The sequence below is a fragment of the Sturnus vulgaris genome, chromosome 30 (assembly GCF_052056855.1).
Source record: "Sturnus vulgaris isolate bStuVul1 chromosome 30, bStuVul1.hap1, whole genome shotgun sequence".
NCBI lineage: Eukaryota > Metazoa > Chordata > Aves > Passeriformes > Sturnidae > Sturnus > Sturnus vulgaris.
In genome coordinates, this window is record NC_142272.1 from 6,380,524 (window position 1) to 6,394,784 (window position 14,261).

At 50.3% G+C, this 14,261-nt stretch overlaps 1 protein-coding gene across 1 annotated transcript; it reads right to left on the bottom strand.

Annotated features, from left to right (window-relative positions):
- SPATA16 (spermatogenesis associated 16) lies at positions 1-14,259 on the bottom strand. Its single transcript, XM_088180660.1, has 12 exons — positions 14,221-14,259; positions 12,504-12,703; positions 12,293-12,404; positions 10,435-10,580; positions 9,193-9,282; positions 7,769-7,853; positions 7,164-7,311; positions 6,659-6,799; positions 6,323-6,435; positions 3,508-3,672; positions 2,183-2,260; positions 1-583 (listed from the first exon to the last, which is right to left on the bottom strand). The coding sequence occupies exons 1-12, from the start codon at positions 14,257-14,259 to the stop codon at positions 377-379; spliced, it is 1,524 nt and encodes a 507-aa protein (XP_088036786.1). The 3' UTR covers positions 1-376.
- Between the last annotated feature and the right edge of the window lie 2 nt (positions 14,260-14,261).

Here is a 14,261-nt window from a genome sequence, read left to right on the forward strand (position 1 = left end):
TTAGCTTTATCCAATTAAATAAAATTTAATAGAATTTAAATTCATACAACCTAAAGTTAATGCAAGCAAATACTATTCAATACCGTTTAAAGTAATACAACTTAAATTTATACAACTAAGTACGGTTTAATACAATATAAGTTTTAATTCATACAGCTTAAAATTACTACAAGTAAATTCAAATGAATGCAATCTGAATTTAAATTCACACAACTTAATGCAAGTAAATACTACTTAAGACCACTTAAATAAGCTAATTCAAGTTAAATTTATACAGCTAAATACAATTGACTACAATTTAAATTTATACAACTTCAAGTTAATAAAATGTAAAATTAGATTAACATCTATCAAATTGATACCAATAGCTACAAAATCAACTTTTTGCAAAAACGATGCATCTTTTTTTTAGCCCTGTGGCCAAGCTTCGTGGGTTGGGAATGAACATGTTTGTGTTTTCTAGTCTCAAATATTTCTGCCCATCTGGAGTCCAGTCGATGTTTTCCATTCCAGGTATTTGCATGCGTGGGATCCTTAAGTAAAACTCTTCTCCTTCCCTCAGGTACTCTTCAATTAGTGCCACCTGCAATTAGAAAGAACTGCTGTCACAAGCAAGTCCATTCACCTCCATAAAAACTTTAAAAGTTGCTGCAATTAATTTATTTCAAAACTAATAGTCATTAGAAACAAAAATAGACGACGGCTCCTCTTGGACAACTGGTTGCACAGTGGTACCTGACTTTGTCATTATTTTTGTTTTCTGCATTTCTGTTTGGGTTCAGTTCCTTCATTGCTGTGGAGCAGACTCCACACAGAGATCTGCTCAGGATGCAGACCCTGCATGGTGGGAGGATCTAAAGAATCAATCTGCCCATTGCATTTGAAGCTGAAATAATTAAAATAAAATAAAAAATCCCGTTCTGTCATGCTGACGGGCATCCAGTGCAGTGTGGCTTCTTCAGGCACAGCACAGAGGAATGGATTGGGAATTAATCCAAGCTCGTGTTCTGATCCCTGAAGGGCTCCTCAGCCTGGCCTCGCTCTGGCCCTGGTTTGGGTCACTGGGGGTGTCTCTGTGTGTTTGTGGGAGAGGCAAACAGCAAAGTTTATGCACGGCTCCATCTGCTGCCCTGGGGAACCGAGGGCACAAGGAATGCTGAATTTGTCTTTACAAATGAGCTGTGGATCTGCTGGTAGATAAATCCAGCACTGAGAGGTAAAAGAAACAATGGGATGGATTCCACTGATTGATGAATGGAAAGAGAGATTTGCCTTTACAAACAAACTGTAGGGCTGCTGATAAATGAAATTGGATATGGAAAGATGAAAGAAGCAACGGGGGGAAAACTATGAATTCTGTAAGAATTAAAAATTAAAAGGGAGGGTTATACATTAGAGGGGAATTTCAGGTATCAGGGGTTTGGGAAGTCTGTGCCTCTCAAGTACCTCAGCCAGTGGGGAAAGAGAGAGGGAAATGTGGAAACACGCAGAGGATGAGGGAGAGGATTCCTGGCGCCAGCCTCCTTTTGAAGAAGTTGAAATAAAAGCCTAGGACATCATGGACTGGCCAAAAGCGTGTGGGGAGTCTGGGGAAGACGGAGCCCAAAGTGCAGGGGTCCAGTGCAGGGCTTGGCCCTGTTAACCTGAGCCCGCAGGACTCTTCAGCCAGAGACCAAACTAAAATGTCTGCACCACTCTCCTCTGCACTTAAACATGCCTTTTCTGCTCTGGGGGCAGTGCAGGTGTCTGGGTGAGCACAAAGGGCAGAAAGAGGAAGGAAAACGGGTCCCAAGTGATGGGTGGGGTGTGGAGTGAGGGCAAAGGGGAATGGAACAGCAGCAGGATTTTCAGCAGCTCTTCAGGACCCTCCAGCAGAGTCTGTGCTGCTGGGGATGCCACCAGCAATGAGAGGAATGATGCTCCGAGCTGGACCCGTGGTCTGGCATGGTCTGCCTCGTGCTTTTTGTATTTACAGAGACCAGCCGTGATGGTGTTAGCACGGCAGGGATGCAGCCAGAGCCCGGCTGGCTCCCGGCTGAGTCACAGACACCCTGAGCAGGCACAGAGGCCAAGGCACCAGGTTTCACCGGGTTCCTCCTCACTTTTCTGCCTGTGGAACTGAGCAGCCTCAGGGACCTTTCGTGCCCGAGCAGCAGGCTGCCCTCCTGCCCTTGCCTGTTACCTTGTGTATTTTCGTCCACACTCGCTCTCCAGCTCTTCCTGCCAGGATGTCCACGGCATCTGCCATCAGTGACTGCAGCTGTGGCACCGAGATACAATCCATCAGTGCGGAATGCACAGGGAAATCTTTTCTCTGAATACACAAATTAAATCCTAATTCAAATCCTCGGCACTCTGATGGTTTTGTGACTCATCTTTCACGCAGTGAGCACGGCCAACTCATCATTGTTTCAGCCCTTGCACTACATTCTTGTGGATCTAAAATACTGTAGGATTCCCCCCCCACACCCTTCCAGGGTAGTCCTGGTATTGCCTCACCCTGCACCCTTCCCAGCTCCTGGAAAATGGTTCAGATACTCTTAACTCAGAGACAGAGGGACAAGAGCTGGATCCTGCCCTTAGCATCAGTGTTCAGGAACAAACTGGGGACAACGGGTACTCGAGACCTGTGCCATTGCTGCAGTCTAAAAAATTCTCTTCCATAATGCTGGGTTAAATTAAAGGGAATCCAAACAAAAGTTTTTGGAGTCTCTTCACAAGCATTCTATGCATGACAAGGAACTGAGCTCTCCTAGCACTGTGTCCGTGGGTCTCAGCATCCCTGGGTGTGCTCAAGGCACAAGGCTGACCCAGAGCCATCCCTCCAGGGGAGGAGGAGAGACACCCCCCGTGCACTGATGCACAGCAAGAGGGAGATGTTTCCCCCTCCTCTGTTTCCCCCAACCCCCTTGGATACCCCCACTGTTGGCTGCAGCAATCACCCCCTGCTGGCCCTCGCTGCAGCTGGGCTGGGTCAGCCAAGGCCCAGCCCGTGTTTCTCAGCAGCCTCACAGCTTCTTCAGCGGCCTGGGGCACCTGTGCCCGTCTGACACATCACCACGAGCGGGCAGGCAGGTCTGGTGTGAGGCACTGCATGGACGGGATGCTGGTGGATGGACCCAGCACAGAAAATCAGTTTTCCCTTTCCCTTTCCCCCCCTCTCCTTCTCAGCTGTACCCCGAGCCAGGCAGGTTTGCTGCAGGTGCCTTCTCAGGGCAGCCAAATCATTGCAATCATTTCCCCAGACTGATTTGGGGAGACCTCGGGGGCAGAGAAGAGATTTTCAATAGATACTGACAGGTGACTCCTGGTGGTTCTATCAGTCACCCGTGCAGGTGATCAGCTCCTCCTCTGCACTGAAGGGGGACTGGAGAACCCTTTCAGGTCCCCACATTGGACAAAGGACTTCCAGAGCACAGGGTGGAAGTACAGAACTCTGCCCTGGCCCTTCCTGCTCTGTCTCTCAGCCTGCAGAGGCCAAAACAAGTGTTGGAAACCAAAACCTACCAGCTTGTCATCCTCCCGAGAGACTCTCTGCAGGTAGGGAACAGTGGCCAGCTCAGCCATCACCTGGGCCATCACCTGGGCCTGTTGCTCCCCTGTCTGCAGGTGGCTGAGCAGGCTGGCGTGGTGGAACTGCTCAATGGCCCAAGCACAGGGGCCACGCTCGTCCTGTTTGCCCAGGAGAAGAGAGGAGGTGAGAGGGGAGGCACAGGGAACACCCTGAGCCTTGGTGTCCTGTGCCTCAATCAAGGCTTCTCATCTGTGCTGCTCTCAGCAGTGTGGCCATTCCAGGCTGCTGGGACTGGCTCCTGAGAGGCCACCCAAAGATTTTTCCTGCCACAGCCTCTGTAGCAGTGCTAGGAAAATAAAGATGTCGTCGTGATAGATGGGAAGGGGAGACAGCAGAGCACAAATTCAGTTTTCTCCTTTGGAAAGGGCTTTTCCACCACCCCCTCTGTTGAACATCACCTGACTTTCCTGGGTGGCTTTTCCAGCCTCAGGGCAGTGGCTGAGGACAGAGTGCAGCTCTCAGCTCATGTCTGGGGGCACACAGGCCAAGCCACGGTGTCCAAGACAGGCCCTGGAGGAACTGAAGCCTGCAGAGGTGGCCTCCAGGCAGCCAGGGACTCGGCAGGCTTGAAACCTGTGCCAGCTTTGCCTTCCCATCTCAGCCAGAGCCACGTGCCTAGAAATGATGTGGTGAACTCCAGGCTGCAAAACCAAGGGGGCAGAACTGACTTCTCTTAAGTGTTGCCATGGTTTAATGAGCTTGGGTTCAGCACTGAGCTGGTTTGGTCAAAGCAGAGCAGAACAAGAAGCTGGATTGCACGTTTGCATCCACAAAGGAGGAAAGGGGCAGCAGAAAATAATGTTTATCCTGTTAAACCCCAAATATATTATTTCTTCCTCTCCAACTAAGTTGTAGCTGAAGTTTGGCCATTTTAATTCAGCTTATGTGTGATGGAAGTAAGATGGGATCACGTTTGCAGCTTGAAACACTTGTGGAATATTTTAAAGGAAAGCAAAGTGTCCCAGCCTCAGTGAGTGAAGAGATGACAGCCCCCAGCAGCAGAGCAGCTCTGGCTCTGTGCCCATCGCTGTGCCCAGGTGGATCTGGCACTGCCAGCTGCTCCTCGGGTCACAGGCTCAGCCTTGCTGGGGCCACTGAGCACTCTGAAAACTGAAGGCAAAGGGGAGACGCCTCCCCTGGCCACGGCCATGGACCTGGCTGCTGTTTGCTCCAACCCAGGCACTCTCCTTTCCCTCCTGGGCCTTTCCTGCTCTCCACGGCAGCTCCCACGCCCATCCCTGGGGCTGGTGAGGAACCTGCAGGCTCCTGGCTCAGCCCAGCTCCCGTCCTCGCTGCCGTGGGGGCGGCACCAGGGGGGACCCCCTTGCCCCAGCCAGGGGGCTGCTGTGCCACCCTCCTCGGGGAAAAAAGTCCTTTGGCTGCTGCCTTCTGCGTGCTGGGGTTTCACCCGGGTTTTCTGGCAATGCACTTGTGTTTCAGCAAGAATATTTCAATGTCAGAGGGGAGGTGTAAAGCTGGTAGAAAATCCTGTGTGAATTCCTGCAGTGGGGCAATCCCAAGCCAGCACTCTGCTCTCATCTCTGGCAGGATGAGTTTCTTTCCCTTGTGCCTGGAAACCAGAGCTCTCTGCTTATCTCTGCTTGAACTGTGTGAGCCTGCTCCTCCAAATTCATTTGCACAAGAGGGGAATGCAAAACCTGCCTGATTTCAAAGTTTTTTTCTCTCCCTGTTACTCTTTTGAGACTGCAGTAGTTGCAATAGAGGAATCTCACCTCCAAAAGCAAAGAGAGAATTGAGGGGGGAGGGATCAAAAATATTTTTAAATTGCCGTTTTCCTGGGGCTTTCAGAAAGATCAGGACTTTATCGTGTTTCCAGCATCCAACCCACACCCTGTCTGAAGTTGCAGGGAGGGAATGCCCCCAGCAGGAACAGATCCTCCCCTTTCCCAAAGCTGCCACTTGCATTACCCTGCACGCCAGGAACTGGGGCTTTTGGTCATCCAAAGCCCAGAGCAAAGCAAAAATTCAGGGAAGCACTGCAAAGGAGCAGCTGTGTTCCCTCGGGGTGTCTGCCCTGCATCCCCTCCCCTCAGTGTGGATGTTTTGGCCGAGCCCTGCCCACCTTTCCCTCTGCTCAGCCCATGAATTCCAGCACCCACTGCTGCCCCAGCAGCTGCCCTCCAGAAGGAAAAGCCTGAGCTACCCCAGACCTCCAGCTCACGTTTCTTTTTAAAGGAGAATAATTTAAGAATTGCATGGAAACAGTCTTGTCAATGTGCAAATTTGATCGTTGACCTTTGTGCTAATTGTGACATTTTTGTGTCTGGTGCTAAAAGCTGTGTCCATGATGGCAGAAAGGATGGAGCAGAGGGAACCACCACCACCTGCGACAGGTGGGAAGGTTCCTTCACATCTTCACCACACAGGGATCCAGATCTCAAGCACTAGAAATGCTTTGAGTAGCAGTGATGAACTGCTGGTGGAGCTCTGGTGGGAGGTGCAGTGGACCATGGGTTTGAAATGGAGTGAGTAGCTGTGTTGGGGTTATGTGAAGTAGGGATATAACACCTTAGGCCATAAAGATTGCAGGAAATTGCATGCAGAGGGACTTTCAAGAAACTGTGGTCACTGTTAAGTCATTAGGGCCCCTTTTTAAGAGTTTAAACCCACTGGAGCTCTGTCCCTAATGCAATTCACTGAGCATTTCTGGGCACTGGAGGAGCCTGTGCAGCAGGAATTACCCCCAAAATCACACCCCCCCTACCACAACAGGCACAGGGTACTCACCTTGATCTTGGTGCTTCCCATGAAAGCCATGGCTGCCATGATCCTTTTCCCAGTGCTCTGCCAAAATGTTTCTGCTTCTTCCTCCATGCTGGGACTGAAAGTTATTTTCTGGCCTAGGAAGGGAAATCACAGAAGCACAGAGGCTGTGTTTACTCATCTCCATTCTCTTCAGGGGATCTGGCAGGATGCTGGGTGAGCTGCAGGAGGAGTGAAGGGGATGGGAAGAGCTGCTGGCACTGATGGAAATGGGTCCCAAGACACCCCTCACCCCCTCCTTCAGCAGGGATTGTGGGGGTCGCCCCTGAGCCAGGCCACTTCTTAAGCAAGTTGGCACACCTGGAAAGACTGGCAGCTTTTGAGTTACAAACTTCTCCAAGGTTTTTCCAATCTCTTTGTTTCTGAAGCCCAGAGTCAGTAAGTACTGCTGGCCAGGATGAGATTCAGCCTTCTCTGGCAACAGGTGAATTCCATGAGGATCTGCAGAGGGAAAGGAAAATAATTTCCACTGTCGTGTTTCTTTTCAGCTGTAAGACAAGTTACCTTTTGGGAGAAAAATAAGGAAGTCTAAGAAGGAGTGAAATGGTCTCCAGAAACTTTGCCAAAACACAGATGACAAAACCAACACATGCAGCTCTCACTGGGCTCTGAGTCTCAGGGCTCTGCAGCCTTTTGCATCAACAGCTTCAATTTTGCTGATGCCTGAGGTAAAGCATGCTCCACAGCAGGGTGGAAGTGTCTGAATGCCAAGCAGCTCAAACTCTCCAGCTCTCTCCAACTCCTGCGAATTCAGCTGCACAAACACAGTCCACAGAGCTTTAGGGCAGCTGAAACCTGCTGGTACCTGTGAATATGTGCTGCACGTAATCAGGGTGCTTCTCAGCAAAGGTTTTGTTGGCCTCCTTTATTTTGTCAGCCTTGTCCTCTTTCTCAAAAGGTGTGTACAGGACAGAAAAAGAGATTTCTCCACTGAGGGCTTCCTGAATCATAGCCTAAAAAAAGGGCAAAGAAATGATACATTTCATGTTGGGTAGAGGTTAGCTAAAAAAAAACCCAAACCAAACAACCAGGCAGTTTGGATGGAGATTCCATGAGCCTCCATCTTCAAGGAGGGGACAGGGACAAGGGGAGCTCAAATGGAGAGAAGAAATGACTCCATGCTCTCTGAAAGTCACATCAGGAGGACTTTGGAAAAAAATGCCTTCAGCAGCCATATCCAGAACTGCTGTGTCAGGGGAGGTTTAGGTTGGGTATTTAGGAACAGGCTCTTCCCCCAGAGGGTGCTTGGGCACTGGAATGGCTCCCTGGGGAAGTGGTCACAGCTCCAAGCCTGACAGAGCTCCAGGAGCACTTGGCTGTGACTCCTGTGCAGGGCCAGGGCTTGCTCTGGACCCTCCCTGGGCGTCCCTCCCAGGCTGGCCCATCCTGGGGCTCGTCCCCAGCTCTCACCTGCCAGTAGAGCTGCAGGAGGTCACTGGTGTCCAGCACGGCGCCCTCGGCCAGCACGTACAGACACTGGGCCACCATGGCACTCCTGGGGACAAAGCAGACACAGGAGAGCAGGCAGAGAAGGGGCTCCTGGCCAGGCTGAAGGCAGGCCCTGGTCAAAGAGGGCCAGGGGAGCTTTAGACCAAAGGTGGCTGTCTTGGGCTGCAATACAGGGTGTGACCAAAAGCTTGGATTCTGTCACCACCTGTTCAAATCAGGTGGAGCAGTGATCTTTATCCCTGAGGGAGATATTCTCTGCTGATGGGCCATCTGATAAAAACAGCTGGGGCAGCCATCCTTGTCCTATCCACAGCCCAGCCTTCCTCCAGGAGGATATTGTCTGTTAATGGGCCATTGGGGCCCACTGAATGGCTGATAAAATTCCATCATCCCAATGGGGCCACTGCATGGCTGATAAAATTCCATCATCCCAATGGGTCCCACTGCATGACTGACAAAATTCCATCATCCCACTGAGTCCCACTGAATGGCTGACAAAATTCCATCATCCCACTGAGTCCCACTGAATGGCTGAGAAAATTCCATCATCCCAATGGGTCCCACTGCATGACTGATAAAATTCCATCATCCCCCTGAGTCCCACTGAATGGCTGATAAAATTCCATCATCCCATTGGGGCCCACTGAATGGCTGACAAAATTCCATCATCCCACTGAGTCCCACTGCATGACTGATAAAATTCCATCACCCCACTGGGTCCCACTGCATGACTGATAAAATTCCATCATCCCACTGGGAGATGCTCCAGCCAGGAGGAGGAGCCAAGCCTTTCCTACCTAGATAAAAGCTGAGATTTGGAACACCAAGGCAGCCTTTTTCCACTGGATCCCAGAGGAAAATCTGACCTTTCCACATCATCCCTGGAGCTTTGGAGGAAAACTGCACCTTCTACAGGAGCCCTGCTCCAGCAGAACCACATCTGTCACTGCAGGAGGATGCAGCCACCATGGAATGGGACTGCACCAACCCTGACTGACTGACAGGGTCAGTATTTCTATTTTAATGTTCCTAGTAAAGAACTGTTATTCCCATTCCCATATGTTTGCCCGAGAGCCCCTTAATTTCAACATTATAATAATTTGGAGGGAGGGGGTTTACAGTCTCCATTTCAAAAAGAGGCTCCTGCCTTTCTTAGCAGACACCTGCCTTTCAAACCAAGGCAGCTCCACAGAACCCCCAGTGTGTGCCCAGCTCTCAGACAAACATCAGCAAACGCCTTCAGCTCCCTGAACTCCCTGCCAGCAAACAGCCCCCGATGTCATTTCTGTCCCACACACAAAGCCAGAGCAGAGCTGCCACGGATTTGGGCAAAGCCTGGCTCCTGGAGGATGTGAGAGCTGAGGCTGCAGGGGAGCAGGAGTTACCTGGCAGCCTCCGAGTATCTGTGCAGGCAGCGGAAGCAGGCGGCCTGGCGCACGTGGTTGCAGAAGTGAGAGGGGTTCTCAATGATGCTCCTCGGGGAGACAAGAGGGATGGGCAAGGTTAGACTGGGGCTTCTCACACCCTTAGAGCTCCTAAGGGTCAAGTGATGACTGAGGCAGACACCTCTGCTCTGCAGCTCAGGGCTACAGCTCAAATGTCAGGTGAACTCTCCTTCTCCTTCTCCTTCTCCTTCTCCTTCTCCTTCTCCTTCTCCTTCTCCTTCTCCTTCTCCTTCTCCTTCTCCTTCTCCTTCTCCTTCTCCTTCTCCTTCTCCTTCCCCTTCCCCTTCCCCTTCTCCTTCTCCCTCTCCCTCTCCCTCTCCTTCTCCTCCTTCTCCTTCTCCTTCTCCTTCCCCTTCTCCCTCTCCTCCTTCTCCTTCTCCTTCTCCTTCTCCTTCTCCTTCTCCTTCTCCTTCTCCTTCTCCCTCTCCCTCTCCTCCTTCTCCTTCTCCTCCTTCTCCTTCTCCCTCTCCTTCTCCTTCTCCTTCTCCTTCTCCTTCTCCTTCTCCTTCTCCTTCTCCTTCTCCTTCTCCTTCTCCTTCTCCTTCTCCTTCTCCTTCTCCTTCTCCTTCTCCTTCTCCTTCTCCTTCTCCTTCTCCTTCTCCTTCTCCTCCTCCTCCTCCTTCTCCTCCTTCTCCTTCTCCCTCTCCTTCTCCCTCTCCCTCAGGCTGTGACTGATGAAGAAAATATTCCTAAAAATACGACTTAAAGGTTCATTTCACTGTGGTTCTATCCTAAATGCAGTTCCATTCGGGGTTTGTGTATTGCTCTAGAAAAGAACGTTCCAGGGGTAATATTCTCTCTTGCCTTTGGCATGTGGGTACCATAAGCAGAACTGCCACAGCACAAGCTCTTGTTAACCCCCAGCTCCCCAAACAGGAGCAGCAGGTGTCTGGCCCACGTCCCTGGAAGCATCTGGAATGTATCACAAGGTGAACCCGAGATATTTTGAAACATTTCCAAGGCACAGGTGCAAGGTGGGCGAACCTTGGCCTGTGTGCCAGAGCCTTCAACAGATGCCATGAGTGCAGTCTAAACACCAGTGTCACGTCCAAGGTGGGTTTGTTTCCTTGATTGCCCTTTTCTCACTGTTAGACTGGTTCTTCCTGCACAGCCTTTATTCCAGTCTTTGTTTCCTTTTGGATTTCAGCCTTAGCTGTGAATCCAATCCCTATTTCCTCTCACCTGTGTGAATGATGCAGAGCAAGGCCAGGCTGCCCCAGTTTTAAGTAGCAGATGACGAGTTTTGACTCGATCCAACTGGCAAGCCTGGAAATATCATCTGGAGAGGACTTCAAGGGATCCTCCGTGGCAAAGCCTTCACTGCAAAGCTGAACATGAAACAAAACCATCATTTCCAAATATTAGAATACACCATTTGCTGGGTGGAAATGCATTTTGTGACTGATCAGTGGAGAAAACAGAAGTCTAATAGACTCTGGCTTTAACTAAAGTCAGAATTACAAAAGCCAGGACAGAAGGGTCCTTCAGGGATGCTGTGGGGTTTTTGTTTCTGAGGAGAGCTGGATTTAGAGACTGCTGAGGAGCACCAGCCCCACAGTTCTGGAATGTCTTAATCCCTCTGTCTGCAATCCCAGGGATTAATTCCTGCATCCATTCTCCTGGTATGGCCATTCACCAGCCTTTCCTCTTGGGAGGAGACAATTCCTCCTTTCCTCTGAAGTGACCCGTGCTGCTGTCCCTACTACAGCTCATTTCAGAATACAGGGTGCAAAAAAGCACTTAAAAAGGATGACACTTCATCATTTTACTCACTGCCTGCTATAATATTTATTGCTTTAAAAATTACTCCAGTATTGTAGAAAAAAAATAGGAATAGGATATTTGCTTGTGAACTGGAGAGCCCTAATATTTGACAAACGCTTTTGAATGAAGTTTGGCAGAACAGTGATTTTTAAAAAGTGCAGTTGGTTCCTTTCTCGGGGTTTCAAGTGCTTGGCTGAAGGGACTGGAGTCAGAGTGGAGAGAAAACATTAGCTGGGGCAGAGTGAAAACTGCCCAGTTATTGAGAGGGCATTTTCTGATCGAGCTGAGATTGGAAAGGAGCATTTTTTTCATTCTGTGGGACTTCAATTTCCTCCCACATTAATACAGTTAGGAACTTGGAGAAAAGCACGAAATTACCTGACATTCTTTGGCTCAGTCCAACACCTCCCCCCTTCTGTGCTTTGTTTCTAACTCCCAATTCTCAGATTTCAGGTGAAATCGCACCTCAGGATTTCTCCCCAACCCTCCAGGTTGGTGTCCCCGGTTTCCCTCGCTATTCCTGCCACAGGGATGGTGGGGACAGCCCTGTTTACCTGGGCAGGTGTCCCAGTGCGGGCTCGCAGCCCTCTGACCCCTGTCTCGGGGTGACTGTGTGCTGCCTGTATCCCCAAATCGTCTGTTCTGCTGGTGTTGAATATTAAATTCTGCAACTTTAAGACTGGTTCCAGGAGTGAAGGGGGGGAAAGAAGAAGTGCAGAGTTTGTTATCAGAGACTGCACTGGCTCCCCCACATTCCTGCTCACAGACTGTGTTGTCTGCAGTGGACAGAGAGAGAGAGAGCTCTCCTTTGCTCTTGGTTAGTTTTTGGCTAGCTGAGGCACAGAAACTCCCTGGATTGTTTTTTTTTTCCCTTTTTCTGTTTTCCTGGAGCTGTTTGAACCTGCTCTGGACTGAAAACCCAGAGGAGCACTGGGAGCTCACACCTGTGGCCCACCAGGCCTGGCCTGGGCATTCCCCAGCACAGGAGGGACTGAGAACAGACTGAGTGAGCTGGGCAGCCACGGAAAGAACTCTTCTAAACCTGCCACATCCTCGGAACGGCGAGAGGTTTTGCTGTTTGATATTGTTCATTGTTGTGCTGGGAGCTGTTTTGTGTTGAATAAACACCTTTTCTTTTTTTCCACTTCTCTCCAATTTTTTTTCCCCCCGAGCCGACTGGGGGAGAGACTGCTTGAAACCATTTTTTTTTTCCCTAGAGGGACTTCATCCAGAGGTTCCCTCCCAAATTCATCCTAAACCAGGACAAACCCCGTACCTCCAGAGCCGTGCAGAATTTGGCGGCGGCCGCAGCGAAGTCTCGCTGGCGGCACCGAGCGCTCCCTTCCCGCAGCGCCGCCCGGAGCGCAGCGGCAGCGCCGAGCCCGCGGCTGTCCCCGGGGGCTGGGGCTGGCCCTGCTGCTGGCCCTGCTGCTGGCCCTGCTGCTGGCCCTGCTGCTGGCCCTGCTGCTGGCCCCGGCTCGCCAGACTCGAACTCAGCGGCCGCCTCGTCAGCGCGGATGAGCTGCTCCTCGATTTGGCCGAGCCTGGGGAGGGGAATGCGGAGCGCAGCGCTCGGCAGCGGCCCCGCTCCGCTCCCGGCTCCTGCCCCCGGCACATCGCCGCGGCTTCTCGCTTTCTTACGGCCGCTCCGGGGCCGTGCTTTGCCTTCTTTCGCCTCCTGCCGCTCCTGCGAGAGAGGGAGCGGGAGCTGAGGGGGGAACCGTGGGGTTTGGAGGCGTTTCAGAGTCCCGGAATGGTTTGGGTTTGTCTTTACAGCTGGTAGATCAAACCAGCGCTGGGAGAGAAAAGAAACAATGGGAAAGATTCCGCCGATTGATGAATATCAAAATATAGGCAAATATATTATATTTGCCTTTGCCAGCAAACTGTAGGTTTGCTGATAAATGAAACTGGATATTGAAAGATGAAAGAAGCAACGGGGGGAAAACTGTGAATTCTGTAAGAATTAAAAATTAAAGGGGAAGGTTGTACATTAGAGGGGAATTTCAGGTATCAGGGGTTTGGGAAGTCTGAGCCTCTCAAGTACCTCAGCCAGTGGGGAAAGAGAGAGGGAAATGCGGATGGGAAATTGGGATAAAAAGGAGGCTGCGTCCTCCCAAATTGGAGAGATCCCAGGGGAATGTCCCACGGCCTCTCCCTTTATTCAAATAAAGCAAAAATGACTCCTCTGTCTCCTTTTTGGACATAAACCTCTGGCGTTTGTGGATTAATTTTCCTGGCAGCTGGAAGGGATGTCAAGGATCGTCTCATTCCAGCTCTCTGCCATGGCAGGGACTCCTCCCACTGTCCCAATGTCCAGCCTGGCTTCCCCGGGCACCCTGTGCCAGCCAGGAGCTCCTTCCTAATGCCCACTCTAAACCTCTTTCAGCTTCAAGCCATTCCCCCTTGTGCTTGTCACAGCTTGCCTTTGTCCCAGGAGAGCTTTGTTTTGTTTCCAGAAGTGATTTCTGAAAATGCTTTAGCAGGGATTTGAGCACCAAACAAGATGACGTGAAGGGACAAGATGTTAAAATTAGTTGCCTTCCATTCTTTTGACTTTACTGGATGCATTGGGATAAAGAGATTTGGAACATATTATTAAATTAAATTGAATTAAGAAAAGGAAACATAATTAAATAAAGTGCAAGTTCTGGGGGGGGGGGGGGAAAGTCTTTAAAAAAATGTCTTTAAAATGTATTTATATATAAATATTTATTTATATAAATGTCTAAAAAAATACTCCAGAGTGGAGATCTAATGTTGCTTCTCTGCTTTATGCTGCTAAGAGGAGGGTGGGTACCCTGTCCTGTCCCAAAGTACCCTCGGAGCTGCCTCCTCTGATCCTGACAAGAATGGGTGTTCATTCATGGAGAACCAGTTTCCAAATCTGCTTAAACACATGAAATCTATTTCTACTCTGGGCACATTGCTTGTGCTTAGGACGTGTTGCTGTGATACAAAGAAATTAAATAGCAGCATCAGAGATCCTGTTCTGTCTGCTCATGTTCACTGTCAAAGCTGTTGTTAAACTGATGGAGCAGAGGAGAGAAGTGTCTTTGGGGGTAAAATGGGGAACCAGAAACCAGGCACAGAGAAATGAACCCCACTCAGAACAGACAGGGAAGCCACGGCCAAGAACTTGCAGGGTTCCTGCAGTTCCCTTCCCTGAGTCCCATTTCAGAATTTCAGCCCAGCTGCACTCACCTCAGGGGCTGCCGAGGGAGGTTCCTGCAGAGGAAACATCT

What these genes read in the sequence shown, in the direction of transcription:
- SPATA16 (XM_088180660.1), bottom strand. Translation starts at nt 14,259, where the DNA reads ATGTTTCCTCTGCAGGAACCTCCCTCGGCAGCCCCTGAG. An exon ending in TGGGAAGCACCAAGATCAAG is followed by an intron (nt 3,673 to 6,322) that starts GTGAGTACCCTG and finishes CTGGGCAAACAG; the next exon opens with GACGAGCGTGGCCCCTGTGC. An exon ending in TGTGGACGAAAATACACAAG is followed by an intron (nt 584 to 2,182) that starts GTAACAGGCAAG and finishes TTCTAATTGCAG; the next exon opens with GTGGCACTAATTGAAGAGTA.